Here is a 25,265-nt window from a genome sequence, read left to right as displayed (position 1 = left end):
GTTTATTTTATTAAAAGCTTAAATAAAACAATTTTATTTTTGGTTTGGTTGATTTTAGAATAATTCCAAACTGTGATTAATGAAAATCAATCTGCACCATATGATTTGGTTCGATTTCTGAATGCCCCTAATTATATGGAAAATATACTTTTGAACTTTTAAACAATCAATTGTTATGTTATTGATACCAAATTTATATATTTAAAAGCAACAAAATATATTTTTAAATAATTATTGTAATAAACTAATAAAAAATATAACATAATATCTAAAATTTTAATGTTAATATAATATCTGTGATTTTTATTCTCAATCTTGAAAAAGGAAAAAAAATGTCATCTCGTATGTCAATCTAAATATATATATAGAATGACTCATAGCTCAAATGATATTGATACGTAAGTTGTATAGACATTTGATAAAGGGGGTGCATTTGGTCCCGACCCGACCCCGATCGGGTTGAAAATCGAGGTAATGGGTACCTGTTTATTTGGGTGAGTTTATGTTACACTCGAAGATATAATTCCAATTTTTGTTTTGTATAAGATGATCGATCATTTTTTATTTTTAAATAAAATGATCAACCGAGCATCTTATATAAATATACAGAGGATAAAACTACCAATATGACATAGATTTGGTGGTCTAATTTCACCCAAACCCATGCCCACCCGTATTTAGAATATATTAGTCCCCAAAGTTTCACAATATTAGTAATGTACACTAAAACATTTCTCTGGGCCCCATTTATTATTGATAATATCCCAATTTACGACTGGCGCCGCCGCAACTCCTCAAGAGCAACAGGCCGAAAATATATCACGGAGACATAAATAATTTGTGCGGCGGAGGGAGGAAGAGATGGGGAATCCCAAGCAGAAGTGGACCTCAGAAGAGGAGGAAGCGCTGCGAGCCGGAGTAGCGAAGCACGGCGCAGGAAAGTGGAAGAATATTCAAAGAGACCCTGAATTCAACCACCTTCTGTTTGCTCGCTCCAACATCGATCTGAAGGTACACATTATTTGCTTAAATTAATGTATGTGGCGCCGTATACTAGTGTGAGTATCCTAGCAGCATCATTGCATAAAAGGAGAAAAAAGTCTTTCTCTTCCCGTCCCGGGTCATACTCCGGTGCGTCCACAGAAGAGGAAATCGCAATGCATCTTGCTCAGCAGACGTAGCTTGGAGTGAGAGTGTAGCGGGGGTAAGGTAAGGAAAGTGCCAGAGAGGAAGCCAAACCGGCCGCGTAAGCGCAGCTAAACTGTTTTTATTTGAATTTACCGTTGTAATTTGTGCTCGTGTAGACATTTTCTACTAGGGTTATTTGGAACTCGTATAGCCTTCATTTTTTTTTGTTTGATATAGGGGTTGTTAAGTAAAGTTTAAAAATTGTAGTTTATTATGGATTTGTATGGTGATGCGTATGAAGAAGTGAAAGAAATAAACTGTATCTAGCTTAGTAATTGTGGTCTGCTTATTTAAGTTGAAATTTTTTTTTGTGGATATGTTTCAGTGAGTAGGTTTATGAATTTTACACCGATTTACATTTGTAATTATGACACTCTTTGTGATGATGAAAAGGTTGTTACTATCATTTTTTAGCATAGAAACGGGTCAATTGCATTTGAGAGTATTGCTCAGCGAACCATTATATTTTCTGTGTGATTATATTAAACTAGAACATCAGATGAAGATATAAGAATAACGTTCTCCTTATAATATCTTCTCATCACCTATAAATTTTTCTGAATCGACAAAGTCCCTCTCCCTCTCCCTCTTGTGGTCTCTACCAGTTTTGGCTTCTATTACTACTTGTAGGTTAAGATACATATGCCCCGTGCTATCTTATGCTCAATAAGCCAAAGCTTACTTTTTTGCCAGTCATTTAACTTGTTGGAAACCAAACCCTTTTTAAACCAAATATGATCATCATATTGGCTTTCTTATGCAGGATAAGTGGAGGAATTTGAGTGTTGCAAATGGCCAAAGCCTAAGAGATAAATCGAAGTCACCGAAAGTGAAGGCAAATCCTGACTCTCCGGCTGCTCCACTGCCCGTTGTGCAGACCTCTGCATCTGTCACTCCATCATCACTGGATGCACCTATGGACGTACCTATGATTTATTCTGCAAAACCGTTATCTGAAGGAAATAGTGCTGCCAAGTTAGTTTCGTCAAATATTCCTATGCTAAATATCGCATTATCGAAATCATGTTGAGTATGTAATTTGTAAATACTATTATCTTTCTCCTCTCTTTTATTTGAGGCATGTGAGATTATTACTTTGTTCTCAGGTACAATGCCATGATATATGAGGCACTGTCTACTCTCAAGGAGCCAAATGGATCAGATTCAGGCACAATTGCTGATTTCATCGAGGTCTGGTTTCTTATCAGTGATTTATCATTGTGGAAAGTACGAGAGATGTTTACACAATTCAGAGAGGGGATAGGGGTGATACAATTAGTTTATTATTATTATTGTGGTGGGGGATGCGAAAGTTGAGTTTTAAGAAAAAAATATACATGAAAATTGATTTTCATTGAGGAGGAGGTATGGCTCTCCCTTAGTAGCTACCAGATATTTCAATATGAACTTACATTTTGAGAACTGTCACTTTAGAGAAATAAAAGGGTATCGGTGTCCTCAAGATAGTTTTACATATCTAGAGATATATTGGTGGCATTCATTGATGATTCAAGCCAGGTGCTAGAAGCTGCAGTATGCAAATAAATTGGCAGCCACAGTTAAGTGAAACACATATAATACACCACAACACAAGTATTTGCTTGATAATGACATGTCCTTGCCATAAATAATGTTGCAGTTAAGATGTAGTTTTTAGCTCGTCTTCCGAGGGATGGTGTTCTTTATGTTTACATTTTGAATTAATTATGATTTTGGTGGCCTCATCAGGAATCCTAACAGCTGCATGTATCTCTTGCTCTGGTGTATCTGTGTTTTTCTTACACTTTGTTTTAAATCCCTTTAGATTATTTTTGATGAAAAGTTAATGATCCCCATGCTAGCTATCTAAATATTGCTTCTTTTAGGAGTTTATCTGATATGTTTTTTTTATCTGCCATCTAACTATATGTGATGTTCTCCACTAAACTAAAGTCTTTTATAAGATTAAAATTTACATAGGATAACTTACCATTTTATTTATGATTAATGATTTATAACAGTCTTAATGGAAAACCTTGTATTTTTAACTGATTAGGAAACTGCTTCTAATCTTTATAAACAATGAAACTGTTCGTTGTGACTTGTGACATAAAGTTTACATGTTTTAGAATTTCAAGTCTTTCAACTGATGCAGAGTACTTCTGCTGCTCTATGAGATTTTTACATTATATCTGAAACATGAATTTGCCTGGCCATATATATATATATTTAAAATTTCAGCTTATTTGTGAATCAGAAGAAAGAAGGCTGTTTAATTTGGATACTTTTGGTAGCTTGATCATATGCTGATTGTGCTCATGAACAAGATATGTTGTGGTATATTGATATCTATCAGCTCATTGTCAAATGTTACAGTGTCTTTTGCTTTTTTTATCATTGTTGTTCTCCCTGCTGATATTTCTTGTTCAGAATAACTAAAGATTTTTCTGTTTTGAGTGATTCATTCAGCAAAGGCAAGAGGTTCCACAAAATTTCAAACGGGTTCTGAGTTCTAGATTAAGGAGGCTCGTTCTTCAAGACAAACTTGAAAAGGTAAAAATTTTCTCGACTCTACAATGCAATGCAGTCCTAATTGTATCTTTTTTGTACTTATCCCTATGACCCTATCTTGTATGGAACTTGTGTCCTGTTTGTATGATTGGGTCTGCGTTTTTTTATGTATTTTTTCTGGAGATTCTTTTGAATTGAATTCTGCCTTTTAATTATTGGTGGTGGCTGTTAATGATTCATTGCTGGTTTTAATGATTAAATTACTGGTTAAACGAGACTCTACACCATGTTTTTTCTATGAGAGCTGTTAACGGCATTGTTAGTGTGTCAGATTATTTGACTTGGTGGCAGTTTCCATAACTGGTTTGAACATTGTTCATGAATTGTTAGTTCGGAAAATTGTCTTATTAACGGATCATGTGATTATATAGCATTTAGAAATCCATACTTTAGTATGTGGATTGCCTTGGCAAAAGTATCGAAAGAAAACCCAGCTAAAAATGATAAGGTTGAGCTGTTTTATATCTTGTTCTCTGTTCTGTAATCCAGTTCTTGCTTCTGACTTAACCATTCAAATTATGGCTAGATTTCCTTATTCTTGGTTGGATTTCCACGTTATCTGTCAAACGCTTGAAATGTAAATGATTCCACGGATCTAATCACTCGATTTCATGCCTTGTTATTGTGAAAATAGATTGATACATCCGGAACCAGGAAAGTCGTGGAAGCATTCTGACTGTTTTTCTTCGAAACCCAAGTTTATGTAAAAAAAGAAAACATTAAATCGTGCGGGCATCTGTCTAATCTTCGAAGTTCCAAATGCAGATTCATAATTGTTACAGAATGAAAAGAGATGCACTACCAGACACGAAAACCCCCAACGTGGGACTGAAAGACTCCCACCCTAGACAGATTCAGAGCATTGGATTACTTGGGGATACTGTTGAAGATGCAGCGAGGTCCACTGCTTTCAGAATTGCAGAGGCTGAAAATAAATCATTTGTATCTGCTGAAGCCGTGAAGGAGGCAGAAAGGGTAGCAATGATGGCTGAAGAAATGGAAGCCCTCCTGCAGTTTACCACAGATTGTTTTGATCAATGTATTCATTCAAATTCATCTTTCTTTTATTTTTCTCTTTTTTGCTATTATGTATCTTTTACCGTATCAAATGTTACATATGGTGGTGATGATGCAATTGAAATCTTTTAGACCCACAACTGTCTAGACATCATCTAAAGAAATGTGGAATTAATGTGTTTTTCACTTGGGCAGGTTTGCATGGTGAGGTTCTGCTGATGACGTAGCATCTGCATTGCATCTCACAAAAGAAACTATAAACCTATGAAGAAATTTGTAGATCGATCTGTTACGTAGCTGCGATATGTTCTGGAGCTTGAGTAAATATGAGCTAAGTTCGCCACGGATGTTAGCACATTGTAAGGTGAACTTGAAAAGTAAGAAAATGTTGGTTCTGACTGAGAATGAGCCAACTTTGTATAACTCAATTGGATTCTTAGATATGTTAATAAAACTGTAGGTAAAAAAATTTAAAGTCGGTGACTTGTTACATGAATAGAAGGTTAAAATTTAACTTGATACAAAGCCAACAATCATAGCTCAAATATTTTAGCATTGTACAAGAAGGGTGAGCATGATGCTAAAGGATTTTGGGAGTTCTAGGAGGACGAAAACTAGTTTGTCTATTTATTTTATTTTATGTTTTTTAGTTTTAATATAATATTTTGAAAACAAGATTTATATAAAGGAAAAGAAGATTATTTCGAATATACTATTACTAGGGGGATGAGACGTGTTTATTTGGCTTGATTTGGAAGGTTTAAGAGTAGATTCAAAAGGATGGATTTGAATTGATATGTATAATTTAAAATTTGAAAATAAAAATAGCTTAAAATTGAGGTGAAATTTCTAATTTATCGATCTTAAAACTGTACAAACAAGTGAAGTGGATTTGAATTTAAAATTTGAATCTAAAATTATCAGATTCCTTCGTCCAAACATGGTCGGAATATACTCTCATTTTGAAGATGAAAACCACAATGTTGAAATTCGATATCGATTGCTTTTTATCCTAGTCAGATTCTGTAGATAATATATTATTAGAATTAATCTTTTAATTATAGTAGATAATCATGCAGATTATGTTAGTTATATTGTGGATATTCTATTCCAGTTTTTAGGGATCTTATTACTAGATAGAAGATTATGCTCTTATTTATATATACCATTGTAATCAGTTGTAAAATAATAAGAAATTCTATTCTTGGTTTTGGTATCAGAGCGAAGTTCATCCATCTCCAGCAAAATGTCCGATAGTACTGTAATCAGCCCTAGATCTGATGCTGTCACTGTCTAACATACTGCAACAACATGGGAATTACCAAATCTTCATTCTGCTCATAGATTGAATGGAAAAAATTTACTTGAAATGGTCTCAACTTGTCAAGACCTTTCTGAAAGGTCGAGGACGGCTGGATCATTTAACAGGTAATGGACCTTCGGAGAAAGATCCCGAATTTGCATCTTGGGATGAACAAGATTCCATGGTAATGTCATGGTTATGGAACTCGATGCTGCCATAGATTAGCGATACGTGCATGTTCCTTGGATCAGCCAAAGAAATTTGGGAGGCCATGCGACAGACTTAATCCAGGGCTAATGACGCAGCCCAGATTTACGAAGTTAAGTCAAAGATCGCAACAACAAAGCAAGGAAATCAGACCACAACAGAGTACGCTAATCTCTTACAAGGAATGTGGCAAGAGCTGGATCAATACCAGTGCATTAAGATGACTTGTGCATCAGATGCTACAGTCTTAAAGCAGTTTATTGAAAGGGAACGAACCTATGAATTTCTGGTTGGCCTCAACATGGAGTTTGATGTAGTCAGAGTGAAAATTTTAGGAAAGGCAGATCTGCCTTCCTTAAATGAAACAATCTCTAACATTCGGGCATAAGAAGGCCGTAGAAAGGTGATGCTCGAGACACGCGGAGAGGAAGGATCTGCACTTGTTGCTAAAACGGCTGGGATAAAAGAATCCAAGTTCAACAATGAACACAAAAAATCAAGATTCAACAGTCGTGAATCTCTATATTGCACTTACTGCAGAAAGAATGGTCACACCAGAGATCAATGTTGGAAGTTGAATGGTAGGCCTGATCGAAATATTGATGAAAGAGGCAAGGCCCATATGGTAAGTGCACCATCGAATAATGAAGGAATCGAACAAAACCTTGGTGCAGGATTAAGTGAGCAGGAGATCAAGGTGTTGAAAGATTTCTTAGTGTCACTTGAGAAACTCTCCTCGTCAGGTACTAGCTCCTTGGCTTTTTCAGGTATCACTCCTACTTCTTGCTCTGTTAATATCTCTGAAAAGATTTTTCCAAAGTTATGGATAATCGATTTCGGAGCCACTGATCACATGACCTATAATTCCAAATCATTCTCTACCTACACACCATGCTCTAGCCACAAGAAAATCACCTTAGCTGATGGATCTTTCACTACCATTGCTGGTCAAAATGATATCTATATAAGCCCATCCCTTGTTCTTAAAAATGTCCTCCATGTTCCAAAATTGTTCGCCAACATGGATTCCAATTGTTGTGTGACCTTCTTCTCTTCCCATTGTGAGTTTCAGGAACTGAAAATGAAGAGGATGATTGGACGTGCTAATGAGAGGAATGGTCTTTTCTATCTAAAAAGTCAAAATGGATGAACTAGGATGGATAGATCCACGTCATTCTTTTCTGAGTCTGTTTTGTCAACTAAGAATAAAATTTGGCTTTTTCATCGTCGTTTAGGCTATCCTTCCTTTAGGGTCCTTAAGTTAATGTTTCCTTTATGGTTTAAAGAAAATAAATTAGAGTCTTTCATTGTAATGACTATGAATTTGCGAAACACAAACGCGTTTCATTTCCAGCAAGCAATAAAAGAACTAGTATTCCATTCTCTTTGATTCATAGCTATATATGGTGTCCCTCTAGTGTTCAAAATATTTCTGGTGCCAAGTGGTTTGTGTCTTTTATCAATAACTGCACTCGCATGACATGGATTTATCTTTTGAAAAATAAATCCGAAGTTAGCACTATTTTTCCAAATTTCTATAACATGATTAAGACGCAATTTGATGTGAGAATTAAAAGATTTAGGTCAGACAATGCCAAAGATTACTTCAATTTGTCTCTTTCCTCTTTCTTTCAAAAGGAAGAAACTTTGCATGAATCCTCTTGTGTCAATACACCAAAACAAAACGGCGTGGTTGAACGAAAGAACGGCCACCTCTTAAATATCACAAGAGCATTATTGTTTCACAAAAATGTTCCTAAACACTATTGGGGAGAAGCTGTCCTTACCACTGCACACCTTATTAATAGACTTCCCACTAGTATTCTTGATTTTAAAACTCCAATAGAAATTCTCACAAAAATTTTTCCTAATTTTATTGCGTCTAATAATCTTGTTCTTAGAATTTTTGAAAGTGTCGTCTTCGTTCACATACATTCCCAAAATAGAGGAAAACTCGACCCTCGAGCTCTTCGATGTATGTTTATCGGGTATTCCTCTACTCAAAAGGGATATAAGTGCTTTCATCCATCTACTCGAAAAACTTTTGTTTCTGCTGATGTCACTTTTGTCGAAAATGAGTCTTATTTTCCCTCAAAATCTCCAGAAAACAAAACGGATAAGGATGGGGGGGATATAAGCCTTTCACTTGATCTTCCCTTCGAGTCTAGCACACTGCCACTACTACACAACTCACCATCTATATTGCCTGATCAAACAGCCAAATCAGCCCCACAAAGTGATCTGATCATGGATAAGGAAAAAGAAAACCCAACACAGCCACTCAAAACTTATTCCAGAAAAAGAAATTCCATCCTCTACAGTAGCACCACCACCTGTGAATGTTGCACGAGTTCCTGAAATTTCCACGCTATCAGTTGGAAAAAGCCAATCCATAGCTGAGAGTGAAATACTCGTTGAACCCAAAATCTTAACAGATTCTAAGACCTTAGATGATGTTGATCAGGACATGAACTTGCCAATCGCATTAAGAAAAGGAATTAGAACCTGTACTAAACATCCCTTACATAATTTTATGACCTATCAGAACCTGTCCCACAACCATAAAGCCTTGTTGACCAATCTTCACAATATATCCAGTCCAAGAAATCTATCAGAGGCATTAAGAGACAAGAAATGGGAAGATGCCATGAAAATAGAAATGGAAGCTCTTGAAAGATACAAAATGTGGGAACTGGTTAGATTGCCACACGATGTTAAACCGGTTGGTTTTCGATGGGTATTCACTATCAAATATTAATCAGATGGGACAGTTGAACATTATAAGGTGAGGCTAGTTGCAAAAGGATACACCCAAACATATGGACTTGACTATGGGAAACCTTTGCACCTGTTGCAAAGATGAACACAATACGGATCCTTCTGTCATTAGCAGCAAATCTTGGATGGAATCTGTTCCAATTTGATGTTAAGAATGCATTTCTACACGGTGATCTTGCCGAAGAAGTGTATATGGATATCCCACCGGGTTTTGAATCTAAAAAAGGGATGGTGTGTAGGATGAAAAAGGCACTTTATGGCCTCACACAATCACCATGTGCTTGGTTTGGAAGACTCGGTAAAGCAATGACTAGCTTGGGATACAGACACCAAGGGGATCATACTTTGTTTGTGAAGCACTCGGCTTCAGGGGGAGTGACTATTATGCTGGTGTATGTTGATGATATGATCGTATCCGGGAATGATACATGAGGAATACCGGACCCGAAGCAGTGCCTACTCAAAGAGATTGATATCAAAGAACTTGGGAAGTTAAAATAATTTCTAGGAATTGAAGTGGCTGACTCACGGCATGGGTATTCATTTCCCGACAAAAATATGTGCTGGATTTGTGGAAAGACTCAGGAAAGATGGGATGCAAGCCGGTAGACACCCCTATTGAAGTCAATCACGGACTATGTGATGCATCAAATGACCCAGTGGTAGATAGAGGTTCTTATCAGAGGCTGGTTGGGAAGTTACTGTATTTAACTCACTCTAGACCAAACATTTTGTATGTTGTAAGTGTAGTTAGCAGATATATGCAAAATCCGAAGGAAATACACCTCAAGGCAGTCCATAGGATCTTACATTATCTTAAAGGCAGTCCAGGAAAAAGGCATATTATTCACAAAAGGGGGTGCTATGACTCTTGAAGCCTATACAGACGCCGACTATGCGGGCTCCTTGGATGATCGAAGGTCCAGTTCCGGCTACTGCACATTCTGGGGGGGGAACCTAGTGAAGTGGAGAAGTAAAAAGCAAAATGTGGATATATATATATATATATATATATATATATATATATATATATATATATATATCTACTACTATTATAAATATATGAGTTTGAATTGTGAGCTTACCTTTTTACCCTTTTATTTATTTTATATTTTATCATGTTTATTTGGTTTTTTAAGTAATTTTCTATGTTCGTTTAATATGTTAATTAATAGTGTACTTAACTTTCATTTGTGATTTTTCTTTTTTACCCTTTCATTTGTTTTATATTTTGTCATGTTCATGGGGTTCTTTAAGTCATTTTCATGTTAGTTTAATATGATAATTAATAGTGTACTTAACTCAATCAAATTAATTATTATTTTGATTGTACTTATAAAATAAAATAAAATAGATGTTAGTAATAATAGTAAATTTTTTAAATGTGTAACTTTTTTTATGAACTTATTATTTTACCGTTTTGTTTATTGTCATTTTTCATATTAGTTTAATATGATAATTAAAAGTGTACTTAACTCAATAAAATTAATTATTTTGATTTTAATTAAAAATTTATCATAATGTTATACATTTAGAAAATTTGCTAATATTACTAACATCTATTTTGTTTTATTTTATTATTATAAATATGTTACTTTTATTTGTAAACTTATTATTATTTTACTGTTTTGTTTATTATCATTTTTCATATTAGTTTAATATGATAATTATTAATAGTGCACTTAACTTACTTTATAAATTACTATTTTACCCTTTTTTTTGTTTTATAATTTGTATAATGGTCATGATGTTCTTTAAGTTATTTTCTACGTACGTTAGTTTAATAGGATTATTAATAGAACACTTAACTCAATCAAGCTATTTATTATTTTAATTTTACTTTTATTTAAATTTAAATTTAATTACTTTAATTTATACATTGATATCAAATTAATAGGAAACCACTCTCATAATGTTATACATTAAAACAATTATTAATATTACGAACATTAAAGTAATTACAGAAAGATGAATGAATATGAGAGACATTGAAAAAAAATTAAATAATTAAAAATATTAAGGTCATATAAAACATCTTCTCCCTATTTACAATAGAGATATATTAAGTCTACTTATGTATCAACAAATATATGTGATCGAGAGAAAATATTTATATGTATGTGATTTCAATATAAACATTTAAGCTATTTAGTTAATTTTCGATATATGATGTTAAATAAATATTATCTATTAAATATATTATTTTCATTTGTAACAATATTACTATTTTACCATTTTTTGTTTTACAATTTGTCATGTTCATGATTTTATTTAAGCCATTTTTTATGTTAGTTTAATAAGATCGTTAATAGTGTACTTAACTCAATCAAACTAATTATTGTTTTAATTTACTTTTAAATTTAATTTTAATTACTAAATTTATACATTTTCGTCAAATTCATGAAAAATATCTACCATATTGATGATAGGTAATAATAGGCAGATGAAGGGAGATGAGTCGGATTGAATAAAAATACATTATTAATAAATATTAAGGTTATATAAAACCTCTTTCTTCCATTTAGAATAAAGATATTTTCAAACTCTTTATGTGTCAATAGAGATATATGATTGATAGAAATGTTTGTATGTAAGTGTCATGCCCGAGATTTTGATTTTGTTAATATGAGATTATTGATTTTGAACTAATATGATTATAGACGAGTTAGTTCGAGACTAGATTGGCCAAAGCATATGAAGAATGCCATTTTTGGACAGAATTATTGGCGCCCGAGCGGTAGAAAGCGACCGCCCGAGCGCCAATGTTCAATAAGGTAGGCTTCGGGCAGAAGATGTGGTGCTCGGGCGGTAGTTTTTGACCGCCCGAGCGCCAATGATTAAGGGTGAGGACAGAACCTCCCGCGCCCGGGCGGTAGATTTTAACCGCCCGAGCGCCGAGCAAACGCCCGGGCGGAAATTCTCGACCGCCCGAGCGCCGCCTGAAAGTTGTGAAAAGGATGACACGTATCATTAACATGCAACTGATAAATATACAAGTATCATTCCTTCAAATTCAAAACGAAAGAAAGAAAAAGGAACGAGAAAGGCTTGTAAAATCCGTACGCGTTTATATTTCGATCCGTCCGTCCAAATTTAAATCCATGTATGACACCGCGTTCCTAACAACGACAGCTACTACAGGACGTAAGTTATGTTACGTTTTATTAAGATTTGAAATTATGCTATGTCCAGAATCAGATACGATTCATATATAGTGCTCTTGACATAGTAGACATCATAGAATCGAAGTCAGATTAAGAAACAGATATCATATGGAATTGTTATGATTTTTCATAATGAAATTGATTAAGATTGATGTCAGATTTGTACGGTGGTTGATTATAAGTTATTAGAATTGGTATATACTGATATGGTATTATCGATATCGCAAGATTGTACTGTTGTACCGTCAGAATTTGATAAGACAGAGATGTCTTGATTTGAATAGAATATTGATGTTGTATATTGATATTTTCATTGCCAGATTGAACATTGACAGACTTTGAGTTTGAGACTTCGATTGTATCAGAGCGACAAAATGAAAGGTATAAATTAATATTGAGTTGGGATTGCACAACTCGAGTGAGGTTTGGCTCGAGTTTCCCTAAATCACATACTTTATTTCATTGCATTGATATTTTCAAATTATCAGATTGATATGTTTAGTCTATTGAATTATAGCAGAGCAAGAATTCGAGTCTACTACTATTATAAATATATGAGTTTGAATTGTGAGCTTACATTTTACCCTTTTATTTATTTTATATTTTATCATGTTCATTTGGTTTTTTAAGTAATTTTCTATGTTAGTTTAATATGTTAATTAATAGTGTACTTAACTTTCATTTGTGATTTTTCTTTTTTACCCTTTCATTTGTTTTATATTTTGTCGTGTTCATGGGGTTCTTTAAGTCATTTTCATGTTAGTTTAATATGATAATTAATAGTGTACTTAACTCAATCAAATTAATTATTATTTTGATTGTACTTATAAAATAAAATAAAATAGATGTTAGTAATAATAGTAAATTTTTTAAATGTGTAACTTTTTTTATGAACTTATTATTTTACCGTTTTGTTTATTGTCATTTTTCATATTAGTTTAATATGATAATTAAAAGTGTACTTAACTCAATAAAATTAATTATTTTGATTCTAATTAAAAATTTATCATAATGTTATACATTTAGAAAATTTGCTAATATTACTAACATCTATTTTATTTTATTTTATTATTATAAATATGTTACTTTTATTTGTAAACTTATTATTATTTTACTGTTTTGTTTATTATCATTTTTCATATTAGTTTAATATGATAATTATTAATAGTGCACTTAACTTACTTTATAAATTACTATTTTACCTTTTTTTTGTTTTATAATTTGTATAATGGTCATGATGTTCTTTAAGTTATTTTCTACGTACGTTAGTTTAATACGTTAGTTCTTTAAGTTATTTGTATAATGGTCATGATGTCTAGGGCAGATCAGCCTAGCTAGGGCAGAACCGCCAGGTCTTTGACAGAACTGTTAAGACCCTAGACTTACGGTGTATCGATGAGCTTAGATGTAGATCGACTTCTATTGTAGACATTCGATACAGAATGCCAAAGTCTAAATTAGATCGGGATCCCTAGATTAGATATGAGTCCTTGATTTAGGTACAGATTTGTATTGATTCATGTGGTCAGATTAGATATATGTTTTGATGTTTATTATGCTCTTATATATGTTTTATATGATTGCATTGATACGTTGTTTATACTGGGATTTTATTCTCACCGGAGTTATCTGGCTGTTGTCGTGTTTGTATGTGTGCATGGCAACAGGTGGGACATGTTCATGGTCACAGAGGTGAAGAAAGATCGAGATTAGAGTGGAGGCTACGGACTTGGACTAGATATAGGGTTTAAACACTTGCTATATAGTTGTTAATCCTTAGTTGAGACTGATTGTATATAGTGCAAGACTTGTACTTTTAATACTGACATGTATATTAAGATGTATGTCATTACGTTCCGCCTTTGATAATGTACTTTAAAAAAAAAATTAGACCATGTTTATTCTAATTGATTAAATTAGTCCAAATGACGATTAAGAAGATGATTAGCGTCCGGATCCCCACAGTAAGTTATTCCAAACACTGTTTTTAAGCTATTTAGTCAATTTTTTATATATGTTGCTAAATAAATATTACTAAATAATATGCTTCATTTGATCATTTTGTGTTCCTACAATGATATGAGTTTTTTAACACATCATTACATGTTTTGGTGTTATATGTCGTTTGTATTGATCATGTTTTGTTTGGATTCCTTATGTGATTTGTCTGTTTACCGAAAGAAAATATAAAATAAAATCATATATCCCACAAAAATGATTATTTTTAATTTTTTACATTGAAATATTTTGTTAATTCTTAAACACATCATGCATGTTTGCTTAGATTACTTAGTTTGAAGCGACTTAGTAAATATTAAAAAGATGAAATGTTCATTCGTTTTTTGCTTATATCTCATAATATAAAGAGATAATATTTTTTTATTTATTGGGACAAATGTATTTCCAGACTTCTGTCAATAAATCAGTATTCAAAATATTTACAACATTATTATATTCTCTATTCAAATTTTTTTATTTAAATTGATTAAAGATATTTGAATTTGAGTTTTTATGTGCTTGATTATATTATTTTTGAAGTATTATTTATTATGAAATTAATTTGTGGACTAAAAAAATTAGTGGATCTATGAGCCCTCTGGTAGACCACAAACATCGATAAATTTTTAAAAGAGATAATATCGAGTAGATTTTTGGCATACGATTTTGTTCTAATTAAATGATTATGCATGATTTTAAATTTTAATTGTATCACAAGTTAACATATGTTATGTCGTTGCCGGATATATTTTGTCAACGGTCCAATATTTTTTTTTTTATTTAAGGAAAATTGTGTGATTTCGTATTATATTTTTATTTCTTAATGTTTTGTTAAAGGATTTTTCATGATGATTTTGAGGCACCATTTTTTCCTTTGTGTTTTTTTTTAAAAAAGTAAAATATTTATGAAACCATGACGTTAATAAGGCGCCTTCTCTTTATTTGAAAAAAAAATATTGAAAAATTTATAAATATTTTGAATAATATGAGTTAGTATTTAATTCGAGAGTGATTTATACTTTTTGTTGCTCGTATATGCTTCAATTTCTTTGTTATTGTACTAAATAAATTATTTTTGAACTTTGAGTTATCATTTTTTTATGGAGGTTTTTGTGTCATGAATTTTTTAAATTCATTTTGTTTAGTATTGTTGGCGGCAATTGATTTTTCTGATATTATATTATTTGTCTTGTTGTTTATATAAAAATATGTATGAGAGTACACCAATCAAAGCCACATATTTTGGGTCTTATTTTCTACGATGAGAGTAATATATGATTTCTGTGAATTATATAATTTATTGGTTCTTCATACATGTAGTTAAAAAATGAATCAAATTTTGAACAAAAAATTTATGACAAACATAATGAATGAAAAAAATATTTAAAAAAAATAATGTTGCGTATTACTATGTCTCTATTTCTGTATGATATAATTCAAACACATTTTTTAAATATTTGAAATTAGGTCTAACTAATTGACATGAAACACACACACACATATATATATATTTATATATATATAAATATATATATATATATATATATATATATATATATATATATATATATATATATATATATATATATATTTGAAGGCGTATTTAAAGCAAAATATTAAGATCAAGAATGATTCATATTTAAATTTCAACGCAGCACAATGAAGAAGAAATTGGAAAATTGTATGAGTAAACCTTTAAGGGTTATATAGTGATTATGTTGCTACTTCGTGGTTTGCAACATATTGATGTTATATAAAATATCAATATTTCTCAAAGAATAAACAAAAAGAAAAATTCTTCATTCAGAAAATGAAATACATGAAAAAAATGTGTATAATTCTCATTCCATTTTTATTGGTATGAGAACAATTCTAAAGCTTTGTTGACACAATATATCAATTTTGTGCATTTTTTGTAAATTGGGATTGAGCCGGTTGAACTTTATTTCTTCCGATATTATCTCGATAGATTTCGATGTGGCTAAGAGGTTGTTTTTCTCTATTTTTTAAGTTAAAGTGGCTAACAAACTAATTCATGAGATACATGATGGTAATATAGAGAACTACTCGCCAAATAAATTCACTTAGCCGAATAGTGAAATTCAAATTGAATTATACAATTTTTCATCAAATTAATTTTGTCTATTATAAGATGCTCATGAAATCGAAATATTTGTATTATTAGATGAGATATTGAATAAGACAAATACTTTGATATATATATTTGAATGATATCTCATATCATATCTTAATCATGTTATCCGTGTTCTTCTCAATATTTTTAAAATACAATAATTAATTTTGTAAGTCGTTCCACAATATATAAAATATTACAAAATAAAATGTAAACTCGATAGAATAAAATTTGTTTTGTTTATGAGATTGAAACTATATCATCCTCATGATATGATGCACGCAATCATTGTTCCAAATCTTCTAAAAAATGACGAACGAAATGACTTTCCTGAATTGCGTCAAATTAAACGATGACATAATTCTAAGATATAGTCATTTGAAAAAGATTTTCAAGTCTTTCTCACACTATTGAGAAATACTTGTTAAAATTTTATTAAACTTACAGTTATATGTTGATAATATTGATACTAAATTTTATTACAAATATCACAATATTTGAAGAAATTACAGCACTATTCATTGGTTATGTTGTTGAAGAATATATATATCATACATACTTTTAGTGTAAAATCCAATCATGACTAAATCGGTTTTCTACATTGTTTTTATCCAGTAATCTTATTTTCCAAATATTTATTCTTATGAGTTATAGTTAATGATGGTCAAAAACTGAAAATTCTTTCAACAATAAAATAAATATTTGGAAAATAAGATTACTGGATAAAAACAATGTAGAAAACCGAAAAAAGGTCCTGATAGAGAAGTAAACTACAAATATGTCAGATTCCAGATGAGGATTTTAAATAACATAATAGATGTTAAAGACGATCATATATATACTTGCTGAGTATACCAAAATGGTTATATGTATATTATAACAAATTATGACAAAGAGTTGTTAAGTTATCAAAATCAACCAAGAAGTATATTGAACAATGTTTCATGTGGATAAGATAACTTCTTCGATTCATATACCGTCTATGATCATGATTTTTGATTTTGTGGTTTTGTTTGTTTCAATTAATAAATGTTATTAGCCATATTTTAATTCATTTAAATAAATTTCGTACTTATATTTCCAATAATTTAGTTACTCACGTGCAACGCACGTGCACTTTTCTAGTATATATATATATTTAACCAAGTTTATAAACTGCCAATACAGGTATAAATCAAGAATGAGTCCAGCTGCTGAACTGCAAGAGTAATAATTCAATTGTTAATCACCATGTCCAAATTTGAGGTACTGCATAAATGGCCCATTCTCCATGATATCGAGCGAATCAAACGTCAAATTTGCTTTGTTTTGCGATTATAAGCACATCCTACATCAGTTGAAGCAGATGATCCTAGAAGAGACATCAAGTAATCAGTGCTCCATTTCATTTTTGGTTGGCTCGATGTCATCTGTTTAGCAAGCCTGGAGAAACCAAAGTAAATAAACGCGACCAGCTTTCTTTTGACCACCACTAGCCAACGCGTGTAAACACACTGGAGGACACAAACCCATCGAAGAACATCAAAGAAACAAACAGGGACATGTTTTGATTCACTCTCATGTAATTATTGGTCAACAAAACATAAACCCCATTGCAGATGTCATCAGATACCACTGCTCAATGGGTCTCTCAGGTAACTGAAACTAGAAACACTTATTGAAACGAGAATTGGACAGAAACTTTCTTGCTTGATTTTTCATTAACTTTAATACATGATACGAGAAAAATACAACAGAATATATTAATCTCCAAAACATATTACACACCCCAATAAAGAAAAATCCCAAATGTCGAATTTGGGCCCTCCAAAACACACTACTACCTCTTCAAAGCACAATGTAATAAATCCTACATGTAAACACAGTTGGACAGCTGAAAACTATCCCAACAATATTCCTAAAGTTTCAAGCCAACAATAAATTCTAGTTAAAATATCATTTGTCTGTTCATTCATTTTATATCATCTAGACCACATCCTTTTCTTGCTATCCCTTTCCTTAATCTCTTGAACTGGATCTCTGCTAACTACCTTTCGAACCAATGGCCTTTGTGCAGGGGCAATTGGCTTGCTCATTCTTGAAACCCTGGCAAATTGTTTGGGTGGATCCGAATGCCTCCCTTTGTTGTCGCCAACTGGAGTTCGCACTACAACTTTATTCTCAACTTCACTGTTACTTGAAAATCTCTTCTTTCGGGCCTCATGAAGAAGAGAGTCGTTTTCCTTCACCATAACAGATGGGGCCTGAATGACTTGGCGGTTCATTGAATTTGTACTTCTTAAGATATGATGCTCAACCTCATTTGCGACCTCATCTATTATCACTCGTTTGGCTTCAACGGGTGTGGATCTCAACAAATTGGAAGATTCAGATAGCGTCGTGGATTCTAGCTGTTTTTCTCGCTCTCTTAACTTGTCTTCAAGATCTTTAATCTGCCATCAGCAAAGAAATTCATTCATTCATCCTCGTTGACCAAGGAACTTGGCGATATTGTATCCAACAAATTTATACATTTACAACCTATGTATTCAACTATGAACCAAGAAAACTAGAAAAGAGAAATAAGCATTGTTATATTCACAAGAGCAATCATCCTAAAGTGGAAATTGATTTCTAGAAAGGAAACACCTTTTGTTGAAATAAGAGAGGCTCAGAATTTAGTTCATGTTCCTTAAGCCCTCTCTCGAGTTCTTTGATCTAAAACAACGATAAATTACATATTTATGACTGGTTAGCTGAAATGAAATGGATTAGCAGGATAATCAAATAAGAACAAAAAATGGAACCTTGCTCTGAAGAATTACTGAAGAAGACTCATACTCTTGTGCTTGCTCTTTCAGCTTGGTCTCCAGTTCATTAACCTTCACCAAGTAGAATTGAAGTAAATAAATCGCAGAAATTAAAAATCCACCGTACACTCCATAATATTTTTTCATTTTCGATTGAAGTTATTGAACATAATGCCAAGGGAAGAGTACAGAAGGAATTGATAAAAAGAACCTTATTCTTGTACAATGTTGATTCGAGGCTTTCTCTTTCTTTGAGCTTGTTCTCCAAGTTCATCACCTTTACGAAGAAAAAAAAAGAATATTATATCAATTCGAAGACATGTTACCTTTCAAGTTATTTTATATCCTTCCAATTTACAAATTGAAAGTATAATGGTCACCTTTAATGTATTACCTTCAGTTGAAGTTTGGCAGAAATTTCCTCATTCTCTTTTATGCTGTGTGAAAGATTCAAAATTTGTCTCTCGGATTGGCATTGCAATGACGTCTTGAACTCAACTTGGGTTTCTAATTCTTTTATTCTTTCTAGATGATTTCTGTAAATCTGATCCCTACCTTTAGCTTTAGTCTCTAGGTTTTGTAAGTTGTCCTCGAGCTTTTTCAGAGATTCGTCTTTGAACTTAGATTCTTGCCTGGCTTTATCAAGCTACAGAAAATTGTAAATGGAGAAGATTAGATTTCTGAATTCAAGAGAATCCTTGAAAAGATAATTGATATGTTATCTGATACAGTGATAGAAAAAAAAATATACCATCATTTTCAACTTATGAATCTCGACAGTATCAATTTGCTTTCTAGCTGGACCCAACTCAACTCCTCTTACACGGGTTGCAAAGTTCAGAGAACTCAAAGTTTCACTTGAATCCCGATCGGAGGGACTGATTTGTACAAACATCAAAGTTTTTGAATCACCACCTAAAACATCAAGAAAAAATTGTAGTAGAAGAAAGAATAGACACTTACCACTGATTTTAAAAAAAGGATAGACACTTTGCAGAATTAGAAAACAAATGTCATTGTCACAAAAAAAAAAAACTAATGTTCAAGTTTGTTGTTACCTAAGGAATCCTGTAACAAATGTGTTAGCTTGGAGTTCCTAAAAGCAATAACCATAAGATAATAATCAAGTCAGGTGAGATGTACAATGAAATATCAGAATCAAGATGATACTCACGATTAAAGTGGACTAACCTGTACGGAATGTGGCTGCTTTTATTTGCCAAAGCAGATATCACATCTCCTAGTGCTGAAAGTGACCTATTGATGTTTTGAGCTTCCTTGAGCCGATCGCCTTGGACGTCAGTCTTAGCTAGCCGTTCACTTCCTGCCAAGTCCACAAGCCAGAGTTTGCTTCTAGTGCACTCTCCGGTGATCAAGTTCTTGGCTCTTACCATTATGCAAAGCATGCTGAGGAAAAAGGAACCACATTATTCGAAAATTTATGCAGATTTTATAAAAGAAGAGTACAGTCACACTAAATGTTGGGCCATTGCAGTAATAAAAGCTTTGGTCAATGACAATGATATTAATGAAACAGGTTAAATGGTTTTTTTTATTACTATGCAACAATTATAAAGCAACAAAACAAAAAGGATAGAAAATTCTTTACCAGTGGGAACGACTACTGTGCTCGTTGACATTATTTGATCCAATGGCGCGGGCGCTACTTCCAGCTTGTAGCACACTCCATACTTCTCTTATACTCTCCACTTTGGCTTCCACAATGCCCGGGATATGGTGACATCCTTCTGAAGCTTGTTTTATCTCTAACCTACCATAATTCACATAAAAAAATTATATTTTAATTAAACCATGTGATACTCATATATAATGAAGCTGAGAAACAGAAATTTACTTTTTTGATGTTTCTGTAGCAAGTAAGTCTCTTATTTGTTCATTGTAGACTTCAAGAACACTCACTGAAATGCTGTAAGAGCAAGTGTCTCTCCTCTCACTGGAAATTTTAAACAATTCTTTTAAAGTTCTATAGTTAACACCACGATTAGCCTCAGTTCCCTCCATTGTGAATGTCTTGCCAGTTCCTGTTTGTCCATAAGCAAATATACAGACATTGTATCCATCTAATACTGATATCACCACAGGCGAGGCATCAGCAAAAACATCAACTGTTTGAAAGAGAAGAGACAAGACGCATTAATCACAAATTGCGACATTAATGTATCTCTAAAAAATAGTTAACATCAGTTTTCACACATGATGACTCATCCATTATAAGAACTCAGGTGGCACACCTTGATCATCTTTTGGGGTGTAAACACGATCAAATTTGAAAATCTTTTTTGTGGAGCCACTACTTAGAATTCCAAGTTCTCCATCCCCGGCAGCATCAAAATCCACCACCGATGCACATCCAGTTGTCACTTCTGTCTTGCTCAAAGGACGACAACGACAAAATACCCTGATATTTCCTGATATCAAAGCAAAAATGTGAGTGACCCCAAAAGGGAAGCATTCATAAAGAATTTAACAGATAATAAACAGGACAAAAATAATAATGATCGAACCCTTAGCTTCTTGCACTTGATTATATAGCTTCCGTCTCTTCAATTGCTCTTCATTGTACTTCATTTTGAGATCTTCACACTGGGTGACTGCAAAGATTGATCCTTATTCCATAATATCGATGTTGTATAAAAAATTACATTATTAATTTTACAAAAACTTACCTAATGATTGAACTGCAAATGTCATATTATTCAAATCGGGAATGGACTCAACGCACTCATGTGCCTCTCTAGAAAGCTGAGAATGCTCTTGTTTCATCACCTACACAGCATGCCATTTTGACTTGCATCATACATACAAGATTACATAAATATTTTATTTTATTAGGGAAAAGTCACCTCTACTTTCTTCTTTAAAATATTGATTGCCATTGTCCATGACTTCTTGTCTTGATCATACTTGGTTGAAATGTCCCTTAACTCATCAGCTTGTTTCTTTATTGTATGGTCTACAGTGAAGGCAAGAATGAGTGAACATTAAGCAAAATCTCCTTCATTGACACACATCTTCTTCTACCTAATATCGTCTATAGAACATTCCATTTACGAGTGCAGGTTAGACTGCTATATTTAATATAAGCACATGAGTTTGAAAAATTAAGTTAAATAATTAACTAAGTATAGACAAATTCACTGTCGACAACTTTTTAACCTTACCAAGAGAATCTGTTTGAAACGTCTTATCGTCAAGCTCCATTCTAACTGTCTCTAGCTGCTCATTGGCATTAGTCCAAGACATCCAAGATTGATAACATTCATCTGTTTTGCATTGCAACGTATCTTTCAAGTCTTGTATAGTTTTCTCATACTTGCTAATCAAATACTTCCTCACTAGTTTTTTCTACAAGTGCAGAATAACAAAAGTCAACAGTGAAAAGAAGCATTAATATGAAAACATTGATAATCCATGCATGCATTACATCATACCTGAGCTGATGTATATTCTATCTCAGTTCCACAGGTGTTGCATACAAAATATTCACGATTCTCTTGACAGGCTGCAACACATGATGTAGCAAGATTCAGTAAATTCATACATTTTACTGGCAATGAATCCACTTGCCTTAAGAAGATTAGGGTTGAAAAAATACCAGATCCCTTAGGTTCTCGCCTTATACAGATTCCACTAACTGTTGGGCTTCCCGCTATGCCTTCAAACCTTAAGACAAGCATTCCGTCATCTTTAATTGAAAATCTAGTATCAATTAACTGCAGAGGTTTATTGGCTCCAACAATTGCGAAGATATCAAAATCTGAAAGAATCTGATTGAATAACATGTGTGAATCACTAAAACAGATAATAAAATAAAACAAACTTGCTAATCAACAAAGAACGGAATTTATAGAAGAAGCGAACTTGCCTTTTCATCTTGCAAGAAGACATTAAATACTCGCATCCCTTTGGGCCCATTTATATTAATTATTTCCACGAAATGAAGATCAAGAAAGTAATCTCCAGGGGAAAGACCATCAATGCTGTAACAAATATTCCCCAATCGTGCTGACTGATATATAAATGGATAGTCCCCACCCTCGAAGATAGTATCCCTGGTTTGAAATGTATCGCCCCCTTCAAAGTACTTGTCATCTTGGAAAGTAATATCGAATTCCGATCCAATTGATGTCATGGCCCCAGCATTAATAAAAAGAACAATATCCTCTGATTCAACAACAGATGCCATGTAAGCCCAATACTGTACCCGATATTTATGGAATACATGAAACAGTGTAAAATAAAATCAAAAGGCATAAAGAATCAGGGAATGCAAGTGCAGGAAACACATCACTTTTCTAAGTTTCGTTCCCAATACATAGTAAGATTCTCCCATGGCTAAAAATGTTGTGACCTACCGTTATTTCTGGCCAACAATAGGTACCCACCTTACTCAGTGAATAGCACCACCATAGCATGATATGATGCTCCAGTTGCATCCACTAAATAAAATCATATTAATTTCCACTCATATTTCAGCTGTTTAAAGAATGAAATGATGTTTAATATTGGTCGTAGAGTGAATTTATTTATCATTTATCACGATATCAAATAAAGATCCACAAAAATATTAAGAAACGACAACCCTCTCGGCTTTACCGAATGTTTTGCTTGTCCAAATAAGGTCACATACCAATGTCATAGAACCTAAACAACTGCCAAAGTCCATTTGATTTAGACAGTCCTTAATCTTTTTAAGAACACAAATTTAGGTAGCAAGCCCCCACAAAATAGAATCTTCGAGTTAAAAAAGAAAACATGTCATAAAACTGCAACTTGATAAAGATAAAATCATCAAAAAATGGAGCTTAACGTTTTCTCTGGAAGAAATATTATATATTACTCAAATGCTGAAAATGGAAAGGCAACCTATTGAATTGGGATTCGTGAACCCATTTCGGACAAATCTTGAACCAGGATCACAGACCATAATATCGTCCAATGATTCCTCGGTTTCAGCTTCTTCCACAGCAAGAACTTCATTTTCCTGATCAGAACCTTTGGGCTTTTCACAATCAAAACCCATGGAGAAAGCAAATGGATCTGGCACATTAATGTCTTGAATCTTCTCAAACGAGTGCCGCTCGAAATTATCCATGTGAAAGCTATTGCGCTGCGATTTCTTGAGGAATTGCGAATCTGTCGGGTGTTAGAACAGAAAGATTGGAAACTTTTGTGAGTTTGAAATGAGTGTGTGAGATTTTGCTTTTGAATTTCGAGAAACCGACCGTTGAGAGCTCAATCTAGCTGAATCTGGGGATAAAAGCAAACTGGCTCAATAACAATTATTTGAAAAGTAAGGCGGTAATTTGCAATTATATCGAACTAAAAGTCCAAAATTAACGGTTGTTTTTAAAATTATTACCACTTTTTTTAAATTAAATAAATAATAACAACAATAATTTTTTAAATATTTGGAGTCATGATATAATTTTTTATAAGCCAAAAATACATTCTTCAAGTCACAAACATACACATCTTCATTTAAAAAAAATATAGTAAAAATTTGTTTTGGTATATTTCTTTATTTTTATCTATAAATATTAAATTATCATATCATAAAAGTTATTATAAAAAAGCGTATGTCTCTTGTGAGACGGTCTCGCGAATCTTTATCAGTGAGACGGGTCAACCTACCGATATTAATAATAAAAAGTAATACTCTTAGCATAAAAAGTAATATTTTTCAGATGACCCAAATAAGATCAATCTCACAAAATACGACCCGTGAGACCGTCTCACACAAATTTTTTCCTAAAAAAATTACATTTTAAGGTTTTAGTTTGAATATGTTTTCTAGATTTTTCAGAAAATATTATAAAAAGTCATATTTAAATTTTAGTATATTTTCTAAAAATTTTATTTAATATTTACACATATATCGCGTGCGTACCGAAGAAACACTAATAATAGTAAGATGGCACCAAAGTTGATCTGTTGAGTTGTTATGGGGTATTGTTGTTATTATTATTGCTATTCTCTCCATCCTAGAGTAGAAGACAGAATCTGCTACCTAGGATGGCAGATTGTAGTTAGTTTTCGGATTATTATGATTTCACAAAACTCCAAGTTTATTATTTTAGCTAACATGGGGTTGGTTAGTTTTCAATAATTTAGAA

At 32.7% G+C, this 25,265-nt stretch overlaps 2 protein-coding genes across 4 annotated transcripts; one reads left to right on the top strand and one right to left on the bottom strand.

Moving 5' to 3' along the window:
* The first annotated feature begins 750 nt into the window (after positions 1–750).
* Positions 751–5,250, top strand: LOC140818119 (telomere repeat-binding factor 4-like). Of its 2 annotated transcripts, XM_073177975.1 has the most exons (6): positions 753–1,011; positions 1,952–2,163; positions 2,295–2,379; positions 3,637–3,720; positions 4,504–4,777; positions 4,951–5,250. In XM_073177975.1, exons 1-6 carry the CDS (start codon positions 862–864, stop codon positions 4,980–4,982), a joined length of 837 nt encoding a protein of 278 aa, XP_073034076.1. In that variant the 5' UTR covers positions 753–861; the 3' UTR covers positions 4,983–5,250. The 2 variants fall into 2 exon arrangements, with proteins under 2 accessions (XP_073034075.1, XP_073034076.1); XM_073177974.1 differs by lacking the exon at positions 4,951–5,250 and having other exon boundaries at positions 751–1,011; positions 4,504–4,915.
* Positions 5,251–18,014: 12,764 nt separating this feature from the next.
* On the bottom strand, positions 18,015–24,410 carry LOC140818503 (kinesin-like protein KIN-14R). Of its 2 annotated transcripts, none has more exons than XM_073178480.1 (19): positions 24,016–24,410; positions 23,015–23,313; positions 22,745–22,916; positions 22,581–22,651; positions 22,311–22,494; positions 21,993–22,102; positions 21,816–21,915; positions 21,654–21,740; positions 21,381–21,557; positions 20,984–21,254; positions 20,738–20,899; positions 20,320–20,535; positions 20,187–20,224; positions 19,880–20,043; positions 19,523–19,774; positions 19,340–19,405; positions 19,126–19,200; positions 18,968–19,036; positions 18,015–18,771 (listed from the first exon to the last, which is right to left on the bottom strand). In XM_073178480.1, exons 1-19 carry the CDS (start codon positions 24,242–24,244, stop codon positions 18,301–18,303), a joined length of 3,213 nt encoding a protein of 1,070 aa, XP_073034581.1. In that variant the 5' UTR covers positions 24,245–24,410; the 3' UTR covers positions 18,015–18,300. The 2 variants fall into 2 exon arrangements, with proteins under 2 accessions (XP_073034581.1, XP_073034582.1); XM_073178481.1 differs by lacking the exon at positions 24,016–24,410 and adding an exon at positions 23,535–23,586.
* Between the last annotated feature and the right edge of the window lie 855 nt (positions 24,411–25,265).

This window comes from Primulina eburnea, chromosome 17 (genome assembly GCF_022965805.1).
Source record: "Primulina eburnea isolate SZY01 chromosome 17, ASM2296580v1, whole genome shotgun sequence".
In the NCBI taxonomy this organism is placed as follows: domain Eukaryota; kingdom Viridiplantae; phylum Streptophyta; class Magnoliopsida; order Lamiales; family Gesneriaceae; genus Primulina; species Primulina eburnea.
Note: the sequence above shows the minus strand (reverse complement) of the source record. Positions and strands in the feature narration are given on the sequence as shown.

Excerpts from the sequence above, each read along its gene's own strand:
- LOC140818503 (XM_073178480.1), bottom strand. The coding sequence starts at position 24,244 with ATGGATAATTTCGAGCGGCACTCGTTTGAGAAGATTCAAGACATTAAT. Across the intron at positions 22,103-22,310 it reads GTTTCAAACAGATTCTCTTG|ACCATACAATAAAGAAACAA; the intron begins GTAAGGTTAAAA and ends CCTTCACTGTAG. Across the intron at positions 20,900-20,983 it reads GCTACAGAAACATCAAAAAA|GTTAGAGATAAAACAAGCTT; the intron begins GTAAATTTCTGT and ends GAATTATGGTAG.
- LOC140818119 (XM_073177974.1), top strand. The coding sequence starts at position 862 with ATGGGGAATCCCAAGCAGAAGTGGACCTCAGAAGAGGAGGAAGCGCTG. Across the intron at positions 2,164-2,294 it reads GAAGGAAATAGTGCTGCCAA|GTACAATGCCATGATATATG; the intron begins GTTAGTTTCGTC and ends CTTTGTTCTCAG. Across the intron at positions 3,721-4,503 it reads TTCAAGACAAACTTGAAAAG|ATTCATAATTGTTACAGAAT; the intron begins GTAAAAATTTTC and ends TTCCAAATGCAG.